This window comes from Myotis nattereri, assembly GCF_964212035.1.
Source record: "Myotis nattereri genome assembly, chromosome: 2".
Classification (NCBI taxonomy): domain Eukaryota; kingdom Metazoa; phylum Chordata; class Mammalia; order Chiroptera; family Vespertilionidae; genus Myotis; species Myotis nattereri.
This window is the reverse complement of record NC_138076.1, coordinates 90,852,294-90,873,291: the sequence shown is the minus strand read 5'-3', so window position 1 is coordinate 90,873,291 and position 20,998 is coordinate 90,852,294. Positions and strand designations below refer to the sequence as shown.

At 43.3% G+C, this 20,998-nt stretch overlaps 1 protein-coding gene across 1 annotated transcript in view; it reads right to left on the bottom strand.

Annotated features, from left to right (window-relative positions):
- WDFY2 (WD repeat and FYVE domain containing 2) overlaps nt 1-11,678 on the bottom strand; it is a 222,229-nt gene extending 210,551 nt beyond the window's left edge. Inside the window, exon 1 of the mRNA XM_081082818.1 lies at nt 11,315-11,678. Coding sequence (XP_080938944.1) covers nt 11,315-11,451 — 137 coding nt within the window. The 5' untranslated portion in view covers nt 11,452-11,678. The remainder of the gene's footprint in view (nt 1-11,314) is intronic.
- Between the last annotated feature and the right edge of the window lie 9,320 nt (nt 11,679-20,998).

The window sequence follows — 20,998 nt, the reverse complement described above, 5'->3', positions numbered from 1 at the left end:
CTAAAAAGGAATACAAATATATTTTTAAAACCTTTAATAACTAATGGAAAATTATTAAAATCCCTAAACAGCTCCATATTATAGGTAAATCTGCCCAACCTAAAAATATAGTTTTACAGAGAGGTTAACAACTGACATTTATAACTTAGATGAGACATCATTTCTGAGTCCTTACTCAGTAATAAATGAACACAGGAAGCCAAAACACACGCACTCCCTGTTTTTTTCTGAACTCTCTCTGACTCTGGGCTGAAAGAACTTATCTTATTTTCTTCTGACTTGGAGCCTTCTGGTGAGACAAGGTCAATTTTATGATGATCCCAGTGGGAATACAGAAAGGCAAGGGGTAGGTCAGGCTGGATGGGGTGAGGGTCCCTAAGTTGAACTGCAGTTCCATCTTTTAGAACACTAAAATTACAGAGAGAAAGAGGGTACAAAACTTCGACAGTTTCTCTAAGGCAGCAATTTTAACCCGTTTCATCTCATGGCACACATAAACTAATTACTAAAATTGTGGCTCACCAAAAATACATTCTATTTTTTGCCGATCTGACAAAAAAAATACCTATAATTTTAATTCATTCACATCAGATTGCTATTATTGTGCTGGCTGATAGCATTTTTTTTTTTACTTGACAATCTAAGGAAAAAGAGGTCAGTGCCCCTGACTAAATAGTAGGTATTGCATGTTTTAAAAACTCTTGAAGCACACTAGTTGAAAATCACTGCTCTAACATACTGTATTTAAAACTATTGTTCTCAACCCATTACATGTCATCAAATCCACTGAATGAATTACAGCCAGAATTTCTAAAAGGCTACAATAGAACAGAAAATATCAGCAATGCAGCTCCTATTAAAAAGATGGCATTTTAGTGGTTCAGTTGGTTAGAGTGTCATCAGGTACACTAGAAGCTTTCAGGTTCGATTCTCGGTCAGGGAACATACCTAGGTTATGGGTTTGATCCCGGCTTGGGGTGCATATGGCAGGCAACAGATCAATGATCTATGTTTCTCTCTCTCCCTCTCACCAATTAAAAACATATCCTTGGGTGAGGATTTTTTTAAAAAGATACCATTTTATATAACTTTTGTTTCCGTTATATATGTGTGTATATGTCAAAGTGTGTGTCTTGGGTAGCAATGCTAAATACATTTCTCACTATGAATTGTGATCAAAAAAGTTTCAAAAGCATTACTCAAGACAATCCAGGCCATACTTGGGGGCCTGCAAACAACCCAGAACTAAACTACTCAGTATTTGAAACGAAAGGATTCATCAAGAAGTAGAAATGAATCCAGTTGAACCAGGTATCAGGTACCAATACAAAACAAACACCTCTTCAATATTTCATCCAGGAATAAACAACTGCTGCCATCCCAAGGCTCAGGAATACATCTTACAATTGCCTCACAGAGTGCGCACCACTTCTGCCCTCTGTGCACTTTTCTCCTTGAGGTTTTAGGATGATGTGATGCGGAGACATTACACTTACCTAGTCATTATGTGAGCAAATCATAGTGACAGAGTCACTTTGTTAGATGAAGAAAATGAGACTTAGAGTGATGAGATGCCCTAGGAAATGTCCAAGGTCAATGTAGTATACAGCTAAATCAGACTCCCAGTCCCAGTTCTTTTCCAAGAATCCTTAAATAAAAGGCACACGGCACACTGCAGCACTCCCTGCCAGGAGATAAGTAGATGACTTTTTTATTTCCTTTTTGGTCCTATTTGCTAGTTTATTATACCACTGAGTTAATTTTTACTAATGACTAAATGAAATATTTGAATGAGGATGCCCCCTGCCCATAAAAATAAAAGTTAGTCAGAGTGCTTATTAAAGTTGCACAAGGTAAGTTATTTTTTTTGCATTGGGGAATTCCTAGCTAATTGTGGCATTCTCCTTTGGAATCCCATTCCAAACAGATGATTAATCAGCCGGTGTTTAATTTCATTCAATTGACATATATTGCCTATCTCCTTTGTGCTTAGCACTGGGGATCAGATCAATTTATAGGAGGAAAAAGAAAATCTCACTCCCTTTTACCTGCAGGTTCTGCCTGCCTTCAAGGCTTGCAGAGTACAGCCATGTTGCATTAATTGGTATTGAATATGGTCAGAATATAAGGAGGTAGTTCCCCAGAGTCTCCTCCCCTATAACCCACCACCACCTCCTCAGGGCCTTTTATCCAAAAAAGAATTCCAAATTATTGCAACCAGAGGTTTTGTGAATTTTCGCTATTATAGTTATTCATCTGGAGACAATAATGTTCCAGATTCTTCAAAGTATGACACACAGCTGGATTCTGAATTCAAGCAGACTGGCTCCTGAGTATACTTTTTTTAAAAAATAAATCTTTATTGTTCAAATTATTACAGTTGTTCCCTCTTTTTTCCCCCCATAACTCCCCTCCACCCAGTTCCCACCCCACCCTCTGCCCTTACCCACCCCCACTGTCCTCATCCATAGCTGTACGATTTTTGTCCAGTCTCTACCCCCACACCCTACACTGCTTCCCCCGCCCCCGAGAATTGTCAGTCTACTACCTTTCTATGCCCCTGATTCTATTATATTCACCAGTTTACTCTGTTCATCAGATTATTTATTCACTTGATTTTTAGATTCACTTGTTGATAGATATGTAATTGTTGTTCATAATTTTTATCTTTACCTTTTTCTTCTTCTTCCTCTTCTTAAAGAATACATTTCAGCATTTAATATAATACTGGTTTGGTGGTGATGAACTCCTTTAGCTTTTTCTTATCTGTGAAGCTCTTTATTTGACCTTCAATTCTGAATGATAGCTTTGCTGGATAAAGTAATCTTGGTTGTAGGTTCTTGGTATTCATCACCTTGAATATTTCTTGCCACTCCCTTCTGGCCTGCATAGTTTCTGTTGAGAAATCAGCTGACAATCGTATGGGTACTCCCTTATAGGTAACTGACTTTTTTTCTCTTGCTGCTTTTAAGATTCTCTCTTTGTCTTCTGGCCCTGGCATTTTAATTATGGTGTGTCTTGGTGTGGTCCTCTTTGGATTCCTTTTGTTTGGGGTTCTCTGCACGTCCTGCACTTGTAAGTCTATTTCTTTCACCAGGTAGGGGAAGTTTTCTGTCATTATTTCTTCAAATGGGTTTTCAATATCTTGCTCTCTCTCTTCTTCTAGCACCCCTATAATTCGGATGTTGGGACACTTGAAGTTGTCCCAGAGGCTCCTTACACTATCTTCATATTTTTGGATTCTTTTTGCTTTTTGCTTTTCCGGTTGGGTATTTTTTGCTTCTTCATATTTCAAATCTTTGACTTGATTCTTGGGATCCTCTTGTCTGCTGTTGGATCTCTGTATAATATTCTTTATTTCAGTCAGTGTATGCTTAATTTCTAGTTGGTCCTTATTCATAACCTCGAGGGTCTCACTAGATTTCTTGAGGGTCTCACTAAATTTATCGGCGGTTTCTAGAAAATTCTTGAAAAACCTTATGTGTGGTTTTGAACTCTATATCCAGTAGTTTGCTTTCCTCCATTTCTGTCATTTGTGACCTGTTTCTTTGTCTCCACATTTTTTATGCTTCCCTGTGTTGATAGAGTGGCTTTCTGTGCTAGGTGTCCTATAGGGCCCAGTGGCTCAGCCTCCCCAATTACCTGAGGTGGACACTCTTGGTGCACCTCTTTGTGGGCTGTATGCACAGTCTTGTTGTAGTTAAGCCTTGATTGTTGTTGGTATCACTGGGAGGAATTGACCTCCAGGCCAATTGTCTATAAGAATCAGCTGTGTCTACAGTGGGCGAACTTCTGTGCAGAAGACACCCTTCTGGGGCAAGACTTGCTTCAGTGGGGCTTTGGTGCTCACTGAGTCTGCCCTCTGAGTGTGTCCCTTATGGAACCGAGGAGTTGTAATCTTCATGGTCCCACTCTGACCACTAGGTACACGGGCCCTTGGATCTCTAAGGAGGTGCTAATTTAGCCTCTGCCTGAGGCTACCCAGCAGGAGCTATGGAGAGATCAGCAGATTCCTCTTCCTTATTTGGGGTTTGGAGGTGCCCAGATGAGGCCCAGCTGTGAAGCAATGCAAGCTGCTGTGGGGCCCTGAGCCTTCTTTTGGATGTTCTGGGTCTCTCTGACCCAGCTGCAGTTTGTTAGGTAATTTTCAGATTGCAACAGGCCAGCCCATTCATATGCAAAAGCCTCTGCTCACAGCCTGGGTGGGGCAGGGTCTCAGGGAATCAACAAGGTGGAGCAAACAGTTATGGCTGGTCCTCAGTCTGCCCTAAGAGGCCCCGCATCTCAGTGTCCAGGTAATCACTGCAAGCACCTCTGAGAACGATGTCCTCGAGTTCCGCCCACTGCCAGACAGTCCAGTTTCTACCCGTATGAGTCTGGGTCCCCAGAGACTCACCCGGAACTGGAGTCAGGGCCATTGGGAGCTTGAGACTCCCTCTCGATTGAAAAAGACACCAGCGTCCTCCATTGCCAGCCCTTTTCGCTTGCTCACACTCACGCCTCCATACCTGTGCACTTTACTTCTGCACCTCCTGAGTCTCAGTGTGCTTTTCTCTTTCCTTCTAGTTGTAGAATTTCCACTCAGCCAGCCTTCCTGTAGTTCTGAGTGATGTCTGTTTTGTCTTTAGTTGTATTTTTGAAGTGGTTGTGCGAGGCAGCAATTTCAGGTGTTTACCTATGCCGCCATCTTGGTTTCTCCCATGTACCGTCTCTCGAGCATACTCTTAACCAGTCCATTCTAGTGCCTCTAATGAAAGGGAGCTTTCTCTTCCTCCTCTACTAGAATGTCCTTTCCTCCACTCTAGCTTTTTCACATGAACCATTCATCCTGCAAGACCCATGTGGAGCAGGGCTCCTCTCTCTAACCACCACAAACAGTGGACAACCCCAGAGGACAATGTTTGTACTTGTTTTCATTTAGCACATCTCCTTATATTGAGATAAAAAAAAAAAAAAAAAAAAAAAAAAAAAAAAAACCTTTTACCTATTGCATGGGTATAGACTCCTGATAAAAGAAAAATTTCCTGTAATTGTCTAATACTAACTATCTAGAGTTATTAAAAAACTCTCTGTATGAATGCTAAGACTGTTGAATTGTATTAAGATATGCCTATAAAGAATTTACAAAGATAAAGGTCTTGGGGGGCTGGATCCTACCAGAAGAAGTCTCTCCTTCCTTCAACACTTGGAGAAGAAGCTGCCACTGGACAAGGGAGCCTGTGGTAAGCTGCAGACAAGACATCAGTCTTAACCAAATTTGAACCAAGATGTCAAGGAGAAAGCTCCTACACAAGAAATGTTAAAATGGCGCTCACTCAGAAAAGACAGTCCAGAAAGAAGCTGGAAAATGAGGAACCCAAAATACCAATGTTGGGCTTGTCCTTCAGAGATAGAACCCAGTTACAGCCAAAGCAAAGATACTCAGAAAAGGCCAATGGAATAAGCTATGTTCTATGATAGCAACAGAACAAGCCAGTGAAGCAAGCTCTGTTCTATAATAGCAACAGAAATCTATCCCTTAAGTCAGATTGTTTTATATATCTTATATTTCTTCCCTTGGTATCCAGTAAAGTTCCAGGCATTCTTTAACTGTGCTAAGGTGGATTCAGGTTACAGTTTTATCCACTCTTGAGCCTGCAGATTAGGGCATTATCAGTCCACTATGGATCCATTTTACTTTTCTTTAGAACCCTCTGCTGGTGTGGTTCAGTTGGTTGAGCATCATTCTGGGAACTGAAAGGTCACCAGTTCAATTCCCAAACAGGGCACATGCCCAGGTTTCAGGTTTGGTCCCGTCAGGGTGTATACAGGAGGCAACCGATCAAAAATAAAGAAAAGTAAAATGTACAGAACAAGAACTATGAAATCCAACCACTCTTCCACATCTGAAAATTCTCTTTTCAATAATGAATCTTAGAGGTTGTAGTTTTATTATCTTCTAAAATTTCCTGAAAGAACCTTGTCATTTTTACCAATGTAGTATGCACATGTGCTTGAAACACAATAGGAACCCACATGTTTGTTGATGTAATGAATGAATAATTCATGGACTTCCACAAATTTAAGACCACCCACTCCAAACTTTTCCCCACAAATGTATATATCTGTCCACACATATATATGTGGGCATAAAGTTCACTCAATAAATGTCAATAAATGTCTACAATAGCCCAGCCAGTGTGGCTCAGTGGTTGAGCATCAACCTATGAACCAAGAGGTCCTAGTTCCATTCCAGGTCAGGACACATGCCTGGGTTGTGGATTCCAACCCCAGTGTGGGGCATGCAGGAATCAGCCAATCAATGATTCTCTCTCATCACTAATGTTTCCATCTCTCACTCCCTCTCCCTTCCTCTCTAAAATCAATAAAAATATATATTTTTTAAAGTCTACAATAGTTAAGATGCTATACTTTCAGGAAAAATAAACATCTATCAATCACTGACAGTGAATGTTTATTGAGGGCTTACTGTGTGCCAAACAGGATACTAGGCCCCAAAGATAACACAATGAATAAGACACACATATTATCCCAATAAATTCAATTTTTTAAAAAGTGTTTGCCAATGTGATAGGTGAAACATGGTATTTCCTTGTTAATTTAATTTACTCTTCTTTAATTAGTATTAAGTTTATCAGCCATTTTTATTTCCTTTCTATGAATTATCCTATATATTTTTTTAAATTTTATTGATTTTTTTACAGAGAGGAAGGGAGAAGGACAGAGTTAGAAACATCGATGAGAGACAAACATCGATCAGCTGCCTCCTGCACACCCCCTATTATAGGGATGTGCGTGCAACCAAGGTACATGCCCCTGACTGGAATCGAACCCGGGACCCCACAGTCCACAGACTGACACTCTATCCACTGAGCCAAACCAGTTAGGGCTGAATTATCCTATATTTTATTAATGTATGCCACAAAAGAAACTACTCTTTATTATATATGTTGCAAATGTTTTCTCTCACTTTGTCATTTGCCTTTGGACTTTAGCTGGAGGTTTTTCTTATAAAAAAAAATAAATTTTTAAATAGTCAAGTTTAAAGTAAAATTTTTAAGAGGTGAAATTTATTTTTTAAAAAATTTATGGTTTCTGGGGATATTTCCAAACTTAGAAATATCTCCATAATTCATTGTCAAAGTTATCCATGTTTATTTCTAGCATTTTTATGCAATTTTTACCTTTAGGCAATTGTACCATCTGGAATACAGATTAAGAATTAAGGATGACATTGAGCTTTTTTTTTAAATAAATTTTTATTGTTCAGATTATTACAGATGTTCCTCTTTTTCCCCCCCATAGCTCCCCTCCACCCTGTTCCCACCCCACCCCATGCCCTAATCCCCCACACACTGTGCTCGTCCATAGGTGTAAGATTTTTGTCCAATCTCTTCCTGCACCCCCCACACACCCTTCCCCCTGAGAATTGTCAGTCCACTCCCTTTCTATGCCATGCCCCTGATTCTACTGATTCTATTATATTCACCAGTTTATTCTGTTCATCAGATTTTTTATTCACTTGATTTTTAGATTCACTTGTTGATAGATATGTATTTGTTGTCACTTTGTTGTTCATAATTTTTTATCTTTACCTTTTTCTTCTTCCTCTTCATAAAGAATACCCTTAAGTATTTCATTTAATACTGGTTTGGTGGTGATGAACTCCTTTAGCTTTTTCTTATCTGTGAAGCTCTTTATCTGACCTTTGATTCTAAATGATAGCTTTGCTGGGTAGAGTAATCCTGGTTATAGGTTCTTGCTATTCATCACTTTGAATATTTCTTGCCACTCCCTTCTGGCCTGCATCATTTCTCTTGAGAAATCAGCTGACAGTCATATGGGTACTCCCTTGTAGGTAACTGACTGTCTTTCTCTTGCTGCTTTTAAGATTCTCTCTTTGTCTTTTGCTCTTGGCATTTTAATGATGATGTGTCTTGGTGTGGTCCTCTTTGGATTCCTTTTGTTTGGGGTTCTCTGCGCTTCCTGGACTTCTAAGTCTATTTCTTTCACCAGGGAAGTTTTCTGTCATTATTTCTTCAAATAGATTTTCAATATCTTGTTCTCTCTCTTCTTCTGGCACCCCCATAATTCGGATGTTGGTACACTTGAAGTTGTCCCAGAGGCTCCTTACGCTATCTTCATATTTTTGGATTCTTTTTGCTTTTTGCTCTTCCAGTTGGGTGTTTTTGCTTCTTCATATTTCAAATCTTTGACTTGATTCTTCGGATCCGCTAGTCTGCTGTTGAATTTCAGTATATTATTCTTTATTTCAGTCACTGTATGCTTAATTTCTGATTGGCCCTTTTTCATATGCTTTTCGCGCGCACCTCCGCACCTCCTACCAGTCTCAATGCACTTTTTTCTTTCCTTCTAGTTGTAGAGCTTCCACTCAACAAGCTTTCCCATGGTTTTGGATGACTGTTGTTTTATCTTTTAGTTGTAGTTTTGATATGGATGTGAGAGGCAGCAAGTACAGGTGCTTACCTATGCCACCATCTTGGTTCTCTCCCCCCCCCCCCCCCCAACAGTGAGCTTTATTTTTCTTTATCCAAATGACTAACTGGTTTTCCCAGCATTGATTATTAAAGAATCAATTTTTCTTTAAAAAAAAATGCACATAGCACCTTTGGGAACTTATGGAGAAGATAATGGACAAGTACCTATAATACTGTTTAAAATAGAAAAATGTTAAATGTTTCCAAAGGTATAGACAAAGGCTATCAAGAGTCTGAAGTCAAAAGAAAAACCAGGGTTTCAAAAGAACTTATGGGTTATGGGACACTGCCACTCAGGAATGGGACATTATTTGTGTCTTACCCTTACAGTTTGGGAATGAAACAACTAGTTTCTGGCTGAAGCAGTTAATGAAAATGGCTTTGTAGGTTTAGATAAAAATCAATATTCTATCTTCATATCTTTAGTGACAGTGATATTAAATTTTGAAAAGCAAGAATACAGATCAATCTCCTTTCATGAAGACCATAATCAAATCTGAGCTCTACGTCAGCCTGCGGACCAAAAGGTCCCAGGTTCGATTCCAGTCAAGGGCACATGCCCGGGATTCAGGCTCCATCCCCAGTACAGGGTGTGCAAGAGGCAGCCCATCCATGATTCTCTCTCATCATTGATGCTTCAGTCTCTCTCTCCCTCTCCCCTCCTCTCTGAAATAAATAAAAATATTTAAAAAAAAAAAAACCTGAGCTCTAAATAACAGTTATTTTCATGTGTAAGTACAGAAATACAGACTTCTGGATCTGAGTAATAATAAAATATACGTAAAGAATAATCCTGGATTTATGAATGGGCTTTATATTTAATAGTAACTCTGTAATAAAATAAATTCTATTACTTACATTGTAAATTAGGAAAGTGAATATTAAGGTAATATATAGCTAAAAATCACATTGCTTTTATTCTATAATCAAATGTAATTTATCTTTAAGTTTCTTTCATATATGATACTTCAGTTTCTCCAAATACTTTGAATGTACCCTACTAAAGCTTTTTCCTTCAAGATAAACACACTGATATGGGAATCAGGTTGACTTAGGAGCTAGACTTGGCTCTACCACCAGCTCCATGAATTTGGGCAGGTAAATTCTCTGGCCTAAATTTTCTCATATGTAAAATAAGTTGTTAGAGCAAATAACCTCTAAGATCCCTCTGAAGTTTAAAAAAAAAAAAAAAAGAAGACTGAAAGCCTACCTCTATGCCCAAACCATCAACCAAAGCAAAAAGTTTCAAAACTAATATTAAAGGAACTTAGATTTAACTACCTTTCTCCTTTTACTTGATTCAGCCAACTTACTTACGAATTTCCTAACAGCAGTCAGGTTGACAGTTTCATCTCTAATAGTTACAGACTGGAGAAAATGACCTCTATCCTTTATTCCTTTAGAAACAATTCTGTAACAAAAGGCTTTCTAGGTCCAGAAGCAATCTCTTTAATAGAATTGTGCCTCTATTGAAAAATTAAACACTCATAAGACTTCTTTGTGAATTTCAAAAGGTTTCTACATCCATGTATTCCATTTCAGCCATGAATTTCTTCTGTTTATTGCACACTGCTTGCAACTGATGTATGTTTACAATCTTTTCCATTGGATCTGCACAGAAAATAAATCCATTTGGCCATTTGTTTGCAGTATGATGTAGACAAGCACAATGTATTCATCCTGGTTATACTGAAGAACCTATGATATGAATAGACCTAACAGGAAAATTTTTTGTGGCTACATTGTAAATAAAGTGCTAAAATGACTATAAAGACAGTAAACTTTGTTGCTTTACCTCTGCCTACAATTTTAGGGTATTCTCTACCTCAGCATAGTTAGAACTTACATTAAGAAAACCTACTGTTTTAATGTTAAAGCCCCTTGTCATATACCTCTACAGTGTTAAACTTTTTAAAATACTAGTTGACATTATCAAAACAATTCCAGAAAATACCATAACTACTAGATTCAAGCAGCATTCCTATGAACATCAGCTTCATCAACCTAATATCTGCATATTAATGGACTATTAACGGACATTAAATTAAATTAAATTAAAAACCCTTTTGTCTGACAAATAAGGGAGCATATCAAAGGCAGAACAAATGCCTCCACTTCTGCAAATTAAGCAAAATTAAAGCAAAAAAAGAAAGGAAGCAAGCAAAGGGAGGAACTCAAGAGCTATTTGCAGCACTGGTCCCTTGCAAGTTCTGAAAAGGAAGGCAAAGGAGAGAAGGCGCTTCTTTGGACAGGCACTTTTCCTTTGGCCAGAAGCCCAAAGTACTCTTTTCACAACTTGCAATACTCACTGATTCAGTTTAAGGTGTCTAGGAGATGTGGATTCGGTGGGAATGTCCGGGAGAAGAGTGGCATTTGCTTTCTCCGTTTGGAGCCCTAAGAACTGTACCAGAGCACTCAAAACCCTCAGTTATTTTCGCAGAGGCAGCCGGGGGCATCCTCCTCGCGCACACACCTGCAGGGTCCGGCGGCTCCTTCCTCACCCGCTCCGGTCCTCAGAGCTGGACCAAGGTCCAGAGGCCCGCATACCGTTAGCCCGAGGGCCACCCTGGCGCCGGCCGGCGTCACCCGGCCCCTGGGAAGCCCAGAGATCACGCCCCTGTCCGAGCTCCGCTTCCCCGAGCCACGCAGCGGCGGCGCGCAGCTGGACACCGGCCTCACCAGGATGCGCACTATAATAACAACTTGAGGGAGCATGTCTACACTTGTGCCGACCATGAGGTGCAGCCCCCAACGCGGATTGGGGGGCCGCCGACCTGTCCCGCCCCTCCTCGCGGCCGAGGGGCAGAGGTCCGTACCTGTCCTCCGAGACGCTGATGACGCCCTCCTCCTTGGGAACGAGCACAGCCATATTCACCACCTCCTGGGAGCCCTCGACCCGCTGCAGCAGGATCGGCTTGCGGGTCAGCGGCTTGGGCTGGATCTCCGCCGCCATCAGAGGAGGGGGCGCGCCGGGAGCGCCGCTGCCAAACGCGCAGGGGGACCGTGGTGAGGAGAGCGCTCGGCCAGAGGCACCCGCTGAAACAAGGACTCTGGTTGGCCCGAGCGGGACGCCGGGGACCCGCGATCATAGCCTGGCCGCCGCCTCAGGGAACGACTCTGCGCTCCCGGTTAGGAGCCCCGAAACCACCAGGACCAGTGCAGCCACCCAGCGCCACCACCAGCGGAGGGGGCGGGAGCTGGGGGCGGAGCCGGGAAAGGGCGGGGCCTGCCGCAGGGTGTGGCCGCCGGTCCGGCCCAGGCTGGATGGTGCACTTCCGGAGGGCGGTGGAGGAGGACGAAGAGGGGAGGAAACCTTAAAAGGGGCGGGCGCCGGCGCCCAATGCGCGTGCGTCTGCCCGCTTGCCCATTTCCGCCCGCCCGCCCCGCCCCTCTGCAATTCCCAAAGCCTCGCAGCACATTTCCCCAGAACGCATGCGCCTTCTGTGCTCTGCGGTTTCCTCCGACCCTCGCCACCATCCACACCCAGTGTTTAGTCCCCTCCCTTTTTAATCTCCGGTGAACGCGCAGGTCCACACCCCTGGGAACGCGCTTGCCAGAGGCCTGCCCCCTCCCGCCCCAAAATCCTTCTAAAGAGGGCGGAGGGTGGGGAGAGGAAAGCGCGTCAGGGCGAGGCCGGAAAAAGAAGCAGCCAGCTGGAGGGAAAGAAGAACTAGTTGCGACGTGACTAAGCATGCGCACAGGTTACCTGTCCGGAGCGGCTTTTGTGAAGTAGGGCGGGAGGCGGCTGACCTCTCTACACGCACTGGGCCCAGGCCACCCAGTGACACTGCACGGGCTCCTGGGAGTTGTAGTTTCTCCGGGCCTTCTCTCCCTTGGCTTTAAGTGACCTATTGCCCACTTCTCTGCGCTCCTGGCCTGGGGAGCCAGTAGCCTCCCTGGCCGTTGGCCGAGTTGCGGCCAGGACTGACCTCTAAATGCAGGGAGCTGATGGTCAGCTGGGGCTCAACAGGCTATCCTATGCCCTTGGTTCAGGCCGCTGCCCCTAATAGTGTAACTCTAGGGGTGAGAAAAGAAGAGAATCTCTCATGTAAGTGTCTTTGAGGGAGTTTAGAGATCGTATGTAGTGTCAACCAACTATGTAGGTGGTTACTAGCCTAAGGTTCCTTTAGCTCCCAAGTTAGGCCTATAGCCCCACCCCCACCCCACCCCCCCCAAATTTGACCTCAGGCCCCATGCTCCTAGTTCTGACTCCTTTCCATTCCTTAGCAATCCAGCCTTTCTAGCTTGCTCCAAGACAATGGAGTTACTGTGATTGTTACCAGAAAGGGGACCTGGCCCTGACCAGGTCTGCCTAAGGCAGCTGGTAGTGTGTGGGTTCTTGACTTAGTGCAGGAAAATTTTCACAAGGAATCCAGGTGAATTTTAGAAGACTTTATTAAAGCTGGGGACAGTGAAACAAAGGGCTGGGGAAATGAGCCTAGGCTGGTCTACTTTGGCCTACTAAGAAGTCAGAGAAATGGGGTCCTTGGGGACAGGTTCAGGGAGCTTGTCTGGGACGAACTTCTGAGGACATGCTCCTGGGAGGCAGAGGGAGCGCAGGGACCTTCCTGTGGAGGGTTCTAAAGGCTGGGCATTGAGAGGAGGACCTCAATAGAATGTTCATCAGCTTCATGCTAATGTATCAAAATTAGGTTTATTCTCTTAACTTGATCTGCCCTTGGGTGTGGTTGGCAAATGGCACCATTTGGATTTCTGCTGTTTCCCTCAGTAAGGGGATTTCAGCTATTTACTCTCTGCTTGGGGTGAAGTACAAACCATATACTCTTAAGTGTCCTTGGTTTAGAAAAGATAGGATTTACTATATGGCTGCAAGCTGCTGCTTAACTATCTGTCTCAGTTTCCCTATTGCTCTTGTCCTGTCTCACACATAACCTCTCTCAAAGTACAGTGCTACTCTTTACCACTTCCAGTCTTTGCAGAAATTCTCTAAGGCCTTGAATGGGTAATTGAGGTATTTTCCACTTTGGGAAAGAAAAGCGTTTTATTTCCCGAAGTGGAAATAAACAGCTGCTAGGCTCTGTTTTTTAAAATTTGAGCCCAGTTAGCCACCAGGAGCACTTCTTAGTAGATGTCTTTTTTCTTCCCCTCAAGGTTTACACTTCCATATTCTTATCTCAACTGCTGACCTCATGCTTGAACTCCAGATTCATATATCTAATGCTACTCCACTTTATCCCTTAACTGTTTAATGTTTCAAATATCCTCAAACAGTATCTTTATAAATGTTTTTTAATTCTCACCCAAGGACATGCTTTCATTTATGTTAGAGTGAGACCGAAAGAAAGAGAGGAACATCAAGAGAGAAAGGATGTGAAAGTGAAACATTAATCAGTTGACTCCCACAGTTGTTCAAAACTAATTTCCTAGAAGTTGTTCTTGATTTTATCTTTTTCCTCACAACTCATATCCAAATCATTAACAAGTCCTATCAGCACCACCTTCAAAGCATATCTTGAATTTTCTCACTTATATCTTCTCTACCCCAGCCCAAGTCATAATCTATGGCCTCTACTGCCACCGTAGCTAATTCCTTTCCCTACTCCTCCTTTTTGAGCCCAACCTTCAAAACTTACATGATCCATTTTTATCACAGTAGCCAGAGGATTTTATTTTTAAAACATCACCTCTGTTGTAAAACTCATCAATGGCTTACCATGGCACTTGGGATAAAATACATCTCCAACTTCACCTCTCCTACTCGGTACTCTCCAAGCCCGAGAAACATCCAACCTCCTTCCTGCTGAAGGCCTTTGCACCATCTGTGTTCACCTCCTGGCTACTTTCTTCTCAACACTCAGGCTTCAGCTACAATGTTAGCTCATTAAAGAGTCTTACCCTTCCACCTCTGAAGTACTCCATTTGTTCATAACACTCACTGTCATCTCACCTTGTCTTATCTCCCTCATAGTACTTCTGCCCAAAATAACCTTGTTTGTTTCTTATTTATTTCACAATTTTCCTCTACTAGAAGAGAAACATCAAGAGAGAAAGGATGTTGTATCCCTGTTCATTCTTACATTTCTAGCCCCTAGAATAGTACCTGGAATGTTAGGAGCACACTGTATTTGTTGAATGAATGACTGAATGAATGAATGAATAGAAAGAAAAATAGGTTCAAATTTGTTTAACTCTATTCCATTAGAGTATAATGGAAAGACTGGAATCTATACCTTGCCCTAAATCCTGGGATGGGAAAACTCTTGGGAGAATACATACAATAGACAGATGACAGTACCAAGGTGAGAGTAGTTGGTATCCAAGAGAAAGGCCTAGCATGCAATTTCATAAAACATAAAACTATCAGAAGCCCAGGTTGAAAACTCCTGCCTGCTCTAAGGAATTAAGACTGTTCAACCCTACTCTCCCATCCACAAGAAAGGGCATTTTGGTGGGGATCAAAAACAGAAAGAAGTAGTTTGCTAGAAATATTGATTATCATATTCCTTTGTTTATATAGTAAAGAATTTTGGAGAATTTAAGTATAAATATTTTAAAGAGTCTGAGTTCTAGTGACTTGTAAATATTAACATTTATTATAAACTAGAGGCCCGATACACAAAATTTGTGCATGGGTAGGGTCCCAAGGCCTGGCCAGCGGCCAGGGCTGATCTGTGGGGCAACTGGCAGGGTGATCAGGTGGGGGGGCTTCTGCTGATACCTACCATGGCCGGCCTGGCACGGCCTGCTTGCCGCCCCAGCCCTGCTCACTGGCCAGCCCCGCCCCCTGACCACCCCACCACCTCCACCAGTCACCTCCCTCTGCAGGACAACTGGGGGGTGATCTGGGGGCCCCCCATTGGCACCTGCCTTGGCTGGCCTGGGGCCTACGAGCTGGGGACAGCTCCAACATTGAGCATCTGCCCCCTGTTGGTCAGTGTGCATCATAGTGGCCAGTCGTTCTGCCATTCAGTTGTTTTGCATATTAGGCTTTTATTATATAGGACTAGAAGCCCGGTGCACAAAAATTTGTGCACTCGGGGGGGGAGGAGGGGTCCCTCAGCCCAGCCTGTGCCCTCTTGCAGTCTGGGACCCCTCGGGAGATAACGACCTGCTGGCTTAGGCCTGCTCCCGGGTGGCAGAGGGCAGGCCCAATCCCTAGGTGCAGCCCCTGGTCGGGCTCAGAGCAGGGCCGATTGGGGAGTTGGGGCGCCGCCCCCTGTCATGCACAGAGCAGGGCCAATCAGGGGGTTGGGGCTCTGCCCCCTGTCACACGCAGAGCAGGGCCCATCAGGGGGGTTGGGGCTCCATACCCTGTCACGCACAGAGCAGGGCCCATCAGGGGGTTGGGGAGCTCCCCCCGTCACTCACAGAATAGGGCCGATAGGGGAGTTGGGACACCACCCCCTGTCACACACAGAGCAGGGCGGATCAGGGGGTTGGGGTGCCGCCACTGTCACACTCAGGGCAGGGCCGATGGAGAGGTTATGGCTCTACCCCATCACACACAGAGCAGGGCCCGTAGGGTGGGGGTTGGGGCGGCGCCTTCTATCACCCACAGAGCAGGGCCAATCAGGGGGTTGGGGCGCCGCCACTCTCACACTCAGAGCAGGGCCGATGGGGAGGTTATGGCTTTACCCTGTCACACACAGAGTAGGGCCGATCAGGTGGTTGGGGTGCTGTCCCTTGTCACACACAGAGCAGGGCCGATCAGGGGGTTTGGGCGCTGCCAACTGTCACACTGATCCCAGTGCCAGGAGCTCTTTCGGCATCGCTGATCCCAGTGTTGGGAGGCATATTACCCTTTTACTATATAGGATAGAGGCCTGGTGCACGGGTTGGGGCCGGCTGGTTTGCCCCGAAGGGTGTCCTGGATCAGGGTGGGGGTCCCCACTGGGGTGCCTGGCCAGCCTGGGTGAGGGGATGATGGCTGTTTGCAGCTGATCACACACCCTTCATGGTGGGCCTCCCCACTGGGGTGCCTGGACAACCTGGATGTGGGGATGATGGCTGTTTGCAGCTGGCCACACACCCTTCAGGGTGGGGGTCCCCACTGGGGTGCCTGGCCAGTCTGGATGAGGGGCTGAGGGCTGTTTGCAGCTGGTCACACACCCTTCAGGGTGGGGGTCCCCACTGGGGTGCCTCACCAGTCTGGGTGAGGGGCTGAGGGCTGTTTTCAGGCTGGCGGGTGACTGAAGCTCCCAACCGCTCCTTTTTTTCTTTATTTTTTTTTTTATTCTGGGCCAGCTTTAGCTCTGAGGCTTGGCTCCAGTTCTTAGGCCTCCGCTGCTGAAAGCAGGTATCTGGTTTGTTTCGGTTCTATAATTGAAACAATGTATAACTCCAGCTCTGAGATCCCGGCTCGCTGAAAGCAGGTTTCTGGGGTTTTGTTTAGCTTCTATATTTATTACAATGTTTCAAACTGCAGGCTCAGAGGCCGGCAGCAGCAGGCGGGGAACGTTGGTTTCCTCCGTCACTGAATCAAGCAAGCCTCATGTTAGTTTCAAGCTGCCTGGCTGCCGGCTGCCATCTTGGCTGGCAGTTAATTTGTATATCGCCCTGATTAGCCAATGGGAAGGGTAGCGGTTGTACGCTAATTACCATGTTTCTCTTTTATTAGGATATTTTTATACTTGAGGATCTTTCATTGAGTACATGAAAAGATGCTCAACATCATTAGCCATCAAGGAAATGCAAATCAAAACCACAATGATGTAACATTTCAGAACTTCTAGGATGGCCATAATAAAAAAGGCAGATAATAACAAATGTTGGCAAAATTATGGAAAAGTTAGAACCCCTCATACACTGCTAGTGAGAATGTAAAATGGTGCAGCCTCCTAAAAAAACAGTCTAGCATTTCCTCAAATGTTTAAACAATTACCATATGATCCAGTAATTCAACTTCTAGTTATATATATCCAAGTGAAAGGAAAATTTAGGTCTACACAAAAACTTGTACAAGAATGTTCATAGCAGCATTATTCATAATAGCCAAAATATGGAAATGATTCAAATGTCCAGCAACTGAAAAATGGATCGAATATTGTACAGTAGTCCCTCTTTGTCCATGGTTTTGCTTTTTGAGGTTTGTGTTACCCTAGGCCAGTGGTCAGCAAACTGCGGCTCACGAGCCACATGCGGCTCTTTGGCCCCTTGAGTATGGCTCTTCCACAAAATACTGACTTCTGCACATGGGCCATGAAGTTTCAATCGCACTGTACATGCGCGCCTGCACGTGGTATTTTGTGGAAGAGCCACACTCAAGGGGCCAAAGAGCCACATGTGGCTCGCTAGCCGCAGTTTGCCGACCCCTGCCCTAGGTCAACTGGTGTCTGAAAATTTGAAATGAAAAATTTCAGAGATTAACAATTCATAAGTTTTGAATTGTACACCATTCTGAGTAGGATGATGGAATCTCATACCATCCTGCCCTGTCCCACCCAGGCCATGATTTATTCCTTTGTCCAGTGTATCCATGCTTGTACATTCCCTACCCAGGCACAAGAGTAGTAGTGCTATGATATGCCAAAGAAAAGTCATAAAGTGTTTCTATAACGTGAAAAGGGAAGTACTGTACAATAAGATATTCTGTGAGAGAGACCACATTCACATAACTTTTATTACAGTATATTATTATACTTGTTCTATTTTATTATTAGCTATAGTTGTTAAGCTCTTACTGCGCCTAATTTACAAATTAAACTTTATTATAGATTTGCATGTATAGGAAAAACATACATATGCTAGGGTTCAGTACTATCTGAAGTTTCAGGCACCCACTGGGAGTCTTGGAATGTATACCCACAAATAAAGAGGGACTACAGTATATTCATACAATAGGATATTTGGCAATAGAAATAAATGAAATACTGATACATGTTACAACGTGGATGAACCTTGAAAATATTATGTTAAATGAAAAAAGACACTTATAAAGGATCATATGTTTTAAGATTCCATCCAGAATAGGCAAATCCATAGGAATAGAAAGCAGGTTTGTGATTGCCAATAGAATGCGGAGAAAAGAATCGTAAGGGTGGCCAAGAATGCTGACTGAAGAATGTGCAGGATTTCTTTTTGAGAGGATAAAAATGTTCTAAAATTGATTATCATGGTGGTTGCACAATTCTATGAATATACTAAAAGCCATTGAATTGTGCACTTTAAAATGGTGAATTTTATGCTATATGAATTTCAGTTGTTTATTACCCAAAATTATTTTTGTTGATTCCCTGACAAATTCTATTACATCTATTTTATTGAAAGCAAACTATTAGAAACTACCTGACTTCTGAAAGAATCCTATATAATAAAAGCCTAATATGCAAATTGTCCCCTCCGGTGGTTGCTTGAACAGGAGTTCAACCAGGAGACCGAGAGTTCAACTGCTCGCTGTGACGTGCGCTGACCACCAGGGGGCGGAGCGGAACATGGCGGGCATTGGTGACATGGTGCTGGGCGGCAGTGGAAGCACTGCTGGCCTGGATGGGTCTCAAAGAGAGTGGGACCACGGCAGGATGGTGGAGCAGGTGAGCAGGTGGCACCAGGCCAAGGTGGGTGCGAGTGGGGGCCCGATAGCCCCACAGATCACCCTGCAGATGGTGACCAGCGGTGGGGGACAGGGCCACCATCCGGCTCCCAGGCGCTGAGGGAGCCAGGCGGGGGACCTGGCCCTGATCGATCACCCCACAGGGGGGATGGTGGAGCAGGTGAGGGGTCGGCACCAGGCCAACGCAGGGTGCCAGGTGGGGCTGCAAGGCTGGGGGTTCAATCTGGGGCCGCAAGGCTGGGGGTGCGAACTGGGGCCTGATTTCTGCAGGCCACCCTGAGGGACCCACCTGTGCATGATTTGTGCGCCGGGCCTTTAGTTGTTTACATATTCATTAAAGTAATTTATTTCTCAATTTCTGAAAAGTATACAAAAACATATTTTATGACTGTCACTTTTATCTGTTATTCTTACAATTAAAGGTTTAACCCTATATACTGAAAGAGAATAGGGAAAATTTAGAATGTTTTAAATTCAGTACAGTTTTTTAAATAAAATGCTTTTATCTCATCACACTCTTAAATATATTTTTCTCTAAATCCTAGAGCTGCAGACTTTTTATGGAAAAAGTCCACCATATAGCCTAATTATCAAAGTTCTATTGTCAAACCAATTAGGTAAAACAAACATACTTTCTGTCAGAAAAATTCTGACTTTATTTTTCCATTCAAATAAATAAACATTATTATGTATTTTGAGGAATATTGTAAAAATAATATGGAATGCATCCTGTAAGATGGATTATTAAGTGTAGTCAAGAATTCAATTATGTAGATCTAAGATAATTAATCAATTTTTAATAAGTATGAAAACAAATATGCTTTTCTTATTACCTAATTACAATGTGTGGCTTAAATTATAAATTTTGGTAAAGCAAGAAAGGTGACCTCTGAAAATGGCTCACTATTGACTTGACCCAGAAAACCCCACAAAAGCATGCAAATCAAGAGGTTCAACTTTTCATGTTCACTTTAAGAACACTCGAGAAACTGCCCAGGCCACCAAGGTATGCATATTCAAAAAGCCACCAGGTATCTGAAGGATATCACTTTACAGAAGCAATATGTGCAATTCTGTCCGTAAATGTGCCCAGGCAAACAGTGGGGCTGGACACAGGGCTGGTGGCCCCAAAAGAGGGCTGAATCTTGGCTGCACGTGCTTAAAATGCAGAGTAATGCTGAATTTAAGCTTTAGATGTACATTCTCTGGTCACTGAGCACATCCAGGTGAACAAAACTCAAGAAGCGGTGTAGAACTTACAGAGCTCATGCCACATTGAGATGATCCTTACTAAAAAAGAGTAGATTGTTTCTAAACAGAGGAAGTTTCATCGGAGAAAAAGATATCACTGAAGAAACAAAACTTATGGTCTGGGAATAAATTCAGCATAAAATAAATGCTAATAAAAGTAAAAGCAGAATGTTGGTTGTTTTTATCAGCAAATATATTTCAAGTGTACTTACACAATGGATCAAACAAGTTTTCTACAGACTAGAATCAAAACATAGATTATTCTATTTTAAAAAGTGACAAAAGGTCCAGTTGGTATGGCTCAGTGGTTGAGCGGAACTGGAGATCTCATTTCGACTCCCGGTCAAGGCACATGCCCAGGTTGCGAGCTCAATCCCCAGAAGGGAGTGTGCAGGAGACAGCTGGTCAATGATGTTTCTCTCTCATTATTATTTTTTAAAATATAATTTTTATTGTTGATAGTATTACAGATATCTCCCATTTCCCCCCACCACCCCTCTTTGCCTCCATCTTCCCATGCCCCCTGGTCTTCACTACCCTATTGACAGTGTCCATGGGCTATGCATTATAAGTATACAAGTTCTTTAGTTTATCTCTTCTCTTCCCCCACAATCCCACATTGAGGTATGTCAGTCTGGTCCATGCTTCAGGTCTTACTTTGTTGGTCAACTCATTTTGTTCATTAGATTCCACAAATAAGTAAGAGCATGTGATATTTGTCTTTCTCAAATTGGCTTAT